General features: G+C 43.6%; 1 protein-coding gene across 7 annotated transcripts in view; it reads right to left on the bottom strand.

Annotated features, from left to right (window-relative positions):
• Positions 1 to 8,807, bottom strand: part of LOC122543105 (glycerol-3-phosphate acyltransferase 1, mitochondrial-like) — a 59,668-nt gene that overhangs the window by 4,269 nt on the left and 46,592 nt on the right. For all 7 annotated transcript variants that reach the window (XM_043681364.1, XM_043681365.1, XM_043681366.1 and 4 more), the window contains one exon: positions 3,454 to 3,509. In XM_043681364.1, the coding sequence (XP_043537299.1) occupies positions 3,454 to 3,509 (56 nt within the window). Of the gene's footprint in view, positions 1 to 3,453; positions 3,510 to 8,807 lie in introns of those variants that run through there.

Genomic DNA, 8,807 nt, shown 5'->3' with positions numbered 1-8,807 from the left:
CTCTCTCCCCACCCCCACCCTCCTCTAGCTTATCTCTCCACGCTTCAGGCTCTCTGCCTTTATTCCTGATGAAGGGCTTTTGCCCGAAATGTCGATTTTGCTTGTCCTCGGATGCTGCCTGAATTGCTGTGCTCTTCCAGCACCACTGATCCAGAATTAAGAACAAGATAGACAAGTTTTTAATCTATAATGGGTTGAAAGGTTATGAAGAGGATTCAGCAAAGTGGGTCCTCGGATGCTGCCTGAATTGCTGTGCTCTTCCAGCACCACTGATCCAGAATTAAGAACAAGATAGACAAGTTTTTAATCTATAATGGGTTGAAAGGTTATGAAGAGGATTCAGCAAAGTGGGCTTGAAAAGGACATGAGATCAGTCATGATCATATCAAACGGTGGAGCAAGGTTGAGGGGCTGAATTGTGTCCTCCTTTCTGCTCCTAGCTCTCATGGACAAAAATTGCTGTAATCCCACCAGACCACAAGGCTGCTCTCTCACGAAACCGAGAGACAGCACGAGATGAGTACTGGTGGATTACCTTCAGAGTTAGCATGCCTCAGGCAAGGGGAGAGGTTCAGGAGGAGATACCTTCATGTTAATCTTAGCGGATGCAAGAATTGAACAAACGCTGTTGTCATCACTCTGCTTTGCAAAACAGCTGTCCAACTGAGCTAATCGATCCCTGGACTCACGGATGGTCAAGATGGCTCTGTGCATAGGAAATCATGTCTCATGAACTTGAGTTTTTTGAAGTATTATCAAAGAGGATTCATGAGGGTAGTGCAACGGACGTGATGTATATGGACTTCAGTAAGGCATTCGACAAGGTTCCTCATGTTGGACTGGTTAGCAAGGTTAGATCACACGAACCAATAGGAGAACTAGATATTTGGATACAGAACTAGCTCAAAGGTAGAAGACAGAGGGTGGTGGTGGAAGGTTGCTTTTCAGATTGGAGGCCTGTGATTAGCAGTGTGCTAGAAGGATCGGTGCTGGGTCCACTGCTTTTTGTCATGTACATAAATGATTTGGATGTGAACATGGGAGGTATGTTTGTTAAGTTTGCAGATGATACCAAAATTGGAGATGTAGTGACAGCAAAGAAGGTTACCTCAGAATGCAATGGGATCTTGATCAGATGGGCCATCGGGCCAAGGAGTGGAAGATATAGTTTAATTCAGATGAATGGGAGATGCTGCATTTTGGAAGGCAAATCAGGGTAGAACTTATACACTGAAAGGTGTTGCTGAACAAGGATACCTTAGAGTGCAGGTTTATAATTCCTTGAAATTGGAGTTGCAGGTAGATGGAATAATGAAGGCGGCATTTGGTGTGTTTGCCTTTACTGGTCAGTCCACTGAGTATAGGAGTTGGGAGTTCATATTGCAGCTGTACTGGACATTGATTTGGAATGCTGCGTGCAATTCAGGTTGCCCTGCTGTCGGTGGGACGTTGTGAAACTTTAAAGAGTTCAGAAAAATTGACAAGCACGTTGCCAGGGTTGGAGGGTTTGAGCTATAGGGAGGAGCTGAATAGATTGACGCTATTTTCCCTGCAGTATCAGAGGATGAGGGGTGAACTTATAGAGGTTTATAAAATCATGAGGAGCATGGATAGGATAAATAGACAAGGACTTTTTCCCAGGGTGGGGAAGTCCAAAACTGGAGGGCATAGGTTTAAAGTGAGAGGGGAAAGTTTTAAAACGCACCTAAGGGGCAACTTTTTCATGCAGAGGGTGGTGTGTGGATGGAATGAGTTGCCAGAGGACGTGGTGGAGGTTGGTACAATTACAACATTTAAAAGGTATCTGAATGGATATATGAATAAGAAAGGTTTAGAGGGATATGGGCCAAAAGCTGGCAAATAGGATTAAATTTATTTAGGATATCTGGTCAGCATGGAGGAGCTGGACCTGAAGGGTCTGTTTCCATGCAGTACAGCTCTATGATTCTATAATTGTGCCTGTCAAATTCCCAAAATGATGCATCCTGCAATCTGCAGTTTTCTACATATTTCTACATTGCAATAAGGTGGTGCATTTTCAGTTGACTTAGCTGGCACATTCAGCACTAAGTGTGCACAAAGGATGATCATTACCCTTCAATTTAAAATGTTCCATGACGTGTGATGCGTGCCTTAATTTTCATTTACTAAATATTTACAATGGGATCTTGATCAGACAGGCCAATGGGCTGAGGAGTGGCAGATGGAGTTTAATTTAGATGAATGTGAGGTGCTGCATTTTGGGAAAGCAAATCTTATACATTTGGGACTGAAACATTTAATGCTAAAGGTCCGAGGGAGTATTGCTGAACAAAGAGACTTTGGAGTGCAGGTTCATAGCTCCTTGAAAGTGAAGGTAGCGTTTGGTATGCTTTTCTTTACTGGTCAGAGCATTGAGTACAGGAGCTGGGAGGTCATGCTGCAGCTGTACAGGACATTTGTAAGGCCAATGTTAGTATATTGCGAGCAATTCCGGTCTCCTTCCTATCGGAAAGATGCTGTTCAACGTGAAAGGGTTCAGCAAAGGTTTACAAGGATGCTGCCAGGGTTGGGGGATTTGAGCGATGGGAGAGATTGAATAGGTTGGGACTGTTTTCCCTGGAGCGTCAGAGGCTGAGGGGCAATCTTACAGAGGTTTACAAAATCATGAGGGGCGTGGATAGGATAAATAGACGAAGTCTTTTCCCTGGGGTGGGGGAGTCCAGAATTAGACAAAGGTTTAGGGTGAGAGGGGAAAGATAGAAAAGAAACCTAAGGGGCAACTTTTTCACGCAGAGTGTGGTATGTGTATGGAATGAGCTGCCAGAGCAAGTGGTGAAGGTTGGTACAATTGCAACATTGAAAAGGCAGTTGGATGGGTATATGAATAGGAAGGATTTGGAGGGATATAGGCCAGGTGCTGGCAGATGGGACTAGATTGGGTCGCCATAGACGAGTTGGACCAAAGGGTCTGTTTCTGTGATATACAACTCTATGACTCTATGAACAATGGCTTGTGACAAATGGTACATGCCTCAGATCCTCAAAGTATACAACTTTAATCTTTCCAAATTACCCAGCAAAAATCTCAATGAATACTGCAACAACTTTTCTTTTCCGAGTTGTAAGAGTATGAATCCTCCCGGACATGGAGCATATCAAAAGGTGTTCCTCAGTACCTTAGCCATTTGGCAAAGAATTATGTATTAACACATGGCGCAGGATATTGATAGGCTTAGTATTGGCTGGTTAACCACCCTGTGGATCACTGCAAAATTACCCAAAACTATTAACCTGCACTATGGTCATGTATCATTGCACGGCGACAAGAAAGATTCTGCAGGTCAATTTCCCTCCATAACATACGAGCACTGTGCAAATTGCAATGCCAAAGCACACAACTTATAGCTCAGGAGGGGCACGGGATCATGATTCAGTTATTTTCTGAATAAGGTCGACGTTAATTTCACTTACCCCCAATTCCCTGAAGATCTTAATAGCGCTGTTTACAATGCTGACTGTGGCACTTCCTGTAAAATGTTTGAAAATGCTTTAGTGATGCATGCATTCAAAACTAAACTCATCTTCACCAAAAACTGTTTCATTGTTCATCTTTCAAATTAATCATACATTAAGTGTGACAAATACTTCAGGTCAAACATTTATTGTCCACTCTTAATTGCCACTGACTAACTGGTGGTTAGCTACCTTCTTGAACGCTGCAGTCTATGTCACGCAGGTATACAGGTTTATAATCCAGTTATAAATGAAGTATTGAGGAGTTGAAAGTCAGAGTAGTGTGTGATTTGACAGGAACTTGCAGGTAATAGTCTTTGCAAGCACATACTATTCAAGGTAGTTGAGGTATAGATGTAAACGGTCACAATGCACTGCCCTGTCTTTTTCAAGGTTGGACAACTTTCTACATTGTCAGATAGTCAAAGGTGCATAATTGTATTGGAAGTATTAGCTAAAACCCTGCCTAGTTCTGGCACCAAGGTTTTCATTGCTGCACACACGATGCGATCAGGACACATAGCCTTTTTGTATCCAGTACCTTCAGCAATTTTTTGATATCACATGGGTGGCATCCATGACAACACAGACCGAAGAGGAAAAAAAGATGAATCATCTGCTCAGTATTTTCAGCTGAAGACGATTGCAAATACTTCAGCCTTGTCTTTGTCACTAATAAATGGTCTCAAAAATCTCATCAGGAAGTCACAGCAGAGCACAAGGACAACAATTCAAGCCACATAAATTCTGATGCAGAGCAATATTGTACACTTGCATTTGTTTTGGACCTGATTCAACAAATGAAGAATTCAATTAATTTCTGTTTAACTGTGATTAGTTATAAAACCCTTTGAGAGCATTGGTGCTCCTGGTCAAAAATCAAGTCTGGTTTTATGACGCAAGGTTTACAAGTGTGAAAATGCTGAGGTTGAAGGTTTTTCCACAAGGACAGAGCTATATTTTAAAATGGATTAGTTCTGACTTCCAGTATGCAACAGACCAATGTATGCGAGCTCTCTACAGTTGTTGTGAGCTGCATGTATTTTCTGCCTCTTTTAGCAGTTCACTTACTTCAGTGTGGGAGCAAGATGCAATTCTTGTTAATGTGACTTGGTTTTGTTTAGAGAATAAAATAAGCTTGCCTATCTTTCTCCGAGTACTTTAGCTAACTTGCTTCAGGCATGAAGACCTTTTGTGGAGTGACAGATGGATTAGTAAGTTTTGAGAAGATTTATAGCTCAGGTTGAGGTTCTGTATGTAGGTTTGCTCACTGAGCTGGAAGGTTCATTTTCAGACATTTCGTCAGCATCCTAGGTAACATCTTCAGTGAACCTCTAGATGAAGCACTGCTGGCGTTTCCTGCTTTCTATGTATGTTTGGGTTTCCTCAGATTGGTGATGTTATTTCCTGTTCTTTTTCTCAGGGGGTGGTAAATGGGATTCAAGTCAATGTGTTCATTGCTCAAGTTCCGGTTGGAATGCCATGCTTCTAGGAATTCTCGTGCATGTCTCTGTTTGGCTTGTCCTAGGATGGATGTATTGTTCCAGTCGAAGTGGTGTCCTTCCTAGTGAGAGAGGGTCATGTCGTTTTGTGGCTAGTTGATGTTCATGTATCCTGGTGGCTAGTTTTCTGCCCGTTTGTCCAATGTAGTGTAGCCTCTTGTCATGCTCAAGCAGTTGTGAAGTGTGGATTGTTGCTATTTTTGAGTTCAGAAAATAAGACTGATAATATAAGAAAAACTTCAGTGAACAAAACAGAACAAGAGACACATGTCAGGACAGCCAGTAATGGGGAGCTGGTATTCAATTGTTAACAGACTGAATCCAGAGCTTTCACTTCTTGGCCCTTTGGCTCTGACCAAGTTTAAGAGTTGCAAGTCATCAGAGGGTTTTAAGATAATCGCCTGATTCTGATTGGACATTGAAGGATTGTAGCTTGAACTGAGGTGCAAATGGTGCATCATCATGCCGGCGCAGCAGAGCCAGAGCTACGACCACTGCAAATAACCATGTGTCAGGCGAGAGTGTCAAGAGCACAGTCAGGTTGATGGAGGTACACAGTTGACTTTGACCGAAATTGGATTTGCAAATTGGACATGCTACCTCCCAGAAGCATGCTGTCATATATATCCAGCAGATCCTGGCCAATCAAGTCAGGTGATCCAAAAGGTGGTTCTCTTAGGATAAATCTTAACTGAAACTTTAAGCACAAGACCTCGAGATCATCGATGGATTGTGGTTGCCAGAGTGGCGGCACAACAACTGACTCAATGTCCACCTGAACAAATGGAGTCAATGGAGGAGGAGGAAATGAAGGAGACAGGGGAACATATACTGATAGGAAACAACTGGAAAAAGGAAAACATGTCAGGCCAACAGCAAAACAGAAAGAGGCAGCTGGATGATGGACATATCACCTCCTCTGATAAAGTCATGCAGAGGGATAACCATTAACCAAACAAATGAGGCACAGCACCTCAGGGGAGGAGAGTATCACCACCCAATCTGGAAGTTGTGAGCGGCCCAGTGAAACCCAATCTCCAGCCATCAGGAACTGTTGCTGACAACATTCTGGCTGGAAACTTCAATCCAGGGGACTGACAGCAACTGGACACCAAATCAGATTTGCGATTGCCAAGCCGCGTAACATTTTCTGCACCCATGCAGATGAAGTGCAGCATGGATGAGTCAATCCCCCACATTCTCTGTCAGATCCATCAGCGTCAAGGCTGTGTTCTTCTCTGACCATTGCCTTGTGCTCACCAACTGTGGTGTACAGTACAACCAGCAGGCCGGCAAGGGAAAATGGATGCTGAACGCAAAACTCTTTACCCCAGAAAACACTGAGGAGCTGCAAAGGGATTATACAGGCTGGAGAACCATGAAGCCCCTCTTTGAGTCTCTAGCGGATTGGCGGGAAACATTCAAGGAGAATATCAACAGCTTCTTTAACCTCAAAGGTATTCAGAAGGTGAGAAAGAAAGACAGGGATAACTGTCCAAATTCCAGACAAGCAGGAAGAAACTACTCCTGCTGCATGCAATGGGGGTAATGGGGACCCCGAAGAGGTGAACTGCCAGCAAGCATGGTTTTTTTGCCTCAAAGATCTTCAAGATAATTTTCTAGTCCAGGATCTGCACTGTGGAGCAGGATGAAACGTGCTCACTTTTCTTCATCCAGAAGGTACACAGGGAGAACACTGTGATTAGCAGCCTGAAGGAAGAAGATAGTTCAGAAATGTCATCTCAGTCTGACATCCTGAGGATCAGCAATCATTTTTATGTCAGGCTGTATGACACGAAGCCCAAAGACAGCCCGGCCTCCTGGTCATTCCCATCCTCTATCACTGAGGTCTTCGATGACAGCATGTGGAAGAGGCTGGAACAGCCGTTACCTCTGAATGAGCTAAGGCCCTCGAGTGCTTTGAAAAGAATAAACTCCCAAAAGCGACTGCTTTCTGGCCGAGTTATATTCACCTCTGCGGGACTTGATTGGCCAGGACCTGCTGGATGTATATGCTTCTGGGAGGTAGCATGTGCAAATCCAATTTTGGAAAGATATCATCCCCCTCTTCTACAAGCAGAAAGAAATTACAAATTGACCATCGTCATTGCTGAAGGCAGATTATAAAGTCAAATATAAGATAGTTACCAACCAGATCAGGTCTGCTCGTGAATCAATGAATCATCCCGACCAAACCTGTGCTGCATTGGACAGGGTGATTCCTGAAAGCCTCCCAATGCTCAGGGTTACGATTGCCTACCTGCAGCATAGGGGGATGGACACCTGCCTCATCACTCTGGACAAAAGGTCTTCAACATACAGGTGGGACAGGCTCTCTAAAACGTGCTTTGGGGAGGGAATCTGCAATCGGATTAGACTACTCTACGAGCTGGTTACGTGACTCAGAGGGAGCCATGGCTTGCACCAGAACTTGGAAAGAGCATCTTGTCAAGGTGAGGCAGAAATAAGACAGATGGGAGCACTACTCCCTCTCCATTTCGGCTAAAAGCTTGATTATCAGGTGTGAAGTACTCTCAGTGTTGCTGTACAAAGTGCAGGTTTGGTCCATTCTGCGGGCCTGTGCCTCCGTCACCCAAGCCATTTTCCACTTGATTTGGAGGTAAGATGCATCGTGTCTGCAGGGACAACATTTATAAAGTTCTGGATGGGGGTGGTCATACCCAACACCACCTTCATCCTGATGGCTGCTGCGTGCTTAGTAAGAAAACACTCAGTGACAGTGTTTACTGAGGTTCTACCTGTCTCCGGTGTTGCTAAGGATGGGTCTGGCCTCAGTGCCATAGAACACTTCAAGTGATTGAAACATTTCATATTACTGGCCCTCATGTAAAATTTGCCAAGGAAAACACATTTGACCAGACCTTCATCTAACAGTGGTCAGCATGTGGTGTCCTCACGACCCTGCGGGAAAATGAGAGGATTTATCCTGTGAGGTGGTTCCATGAGCAAGACTGTTGAAATAATTTGGCAGAATGCCTTATAATCAGAGCTTTCCAACAAGCACCAAGATGTGGCTTAGCTCATAGTGAGAAAAGCACTGCCTGAGAGATCCTTTGTGAACATCAGTACTTCCTCCACCACCACATGCTGCCCTTGAATTGGCTACAGAGGGGAAAAAGACAGTCCTACACTATCTCCCACTATCTGCCTTTGTAAAGATGATCTGAAGAGAAATGCAGTGGTTTTTGCTGAGGATTGTCCTGAGAGCTCCCTGACTCAGGACTCCATGCTCCATGGGCTGTTTCCCGGACACATATAGACAAACATCAACTGGGCCAAAAAGGAATATGCACTTGGTTCAAGGAACTTTTTCGTTTGCCAAACAAAGGTGGAGGTCCATTCAGTTCTCAGGCCCCACTGATGCCTCAAAATGAATATACATATTTTAACTTGCATGGCTTAAAAAATGTCTTGGTCTTTTGCAACTGCAAGATTTCTTTGTGGGATGTCAAATTTCTGTCATTTATGCCTCTCTTTTCTCTCCACACAGACTGTACAGAACAGATTGAGAATCCTTTTCATGTACTTTGGATAATAATTTTATGAATAAAGCATATTTTTGCAATAAAAATTACTATGATAAACTTACTGAGTAAGCTCTTACAGTTAAAATTGACATGAACCCAAAAATCTTTCATTGTTGCTGAGTGAACAATAACCACATTTGAAACAAGCTGAGATCAGCCAAAGGAAGCTCACAGTGCTAACCAATTTTAAAACAGCGACATGACTTTTCTATATGCCATGAACACGATATCTGTAATCATTCCTTCCTGTGCATAATGGAGT

This window comes from Chiloscyllium plagiosum, chromosome 42, assembly GCF_004010195.1.
Source record: "Chiloscyllium plagiosum isolate BGI_BamShark_2017 chromosome 42, ASM401019v2, whole genome shotgun sequence".
Classification (NCBI taxonomy): domain Eukaryota; kingdom Metazoa; phylum Chordata; class Chondrichthyes; order Orectolobiformes; family Hemiscylliidae; genus Chiloscyllium; species Chiloscyllium plagiosum.
The sequence above is the reverse complement of the archived record's forward strand: the minus strand, read 5'-3'. Positions and strand labels throughout refer to the sequence as shown.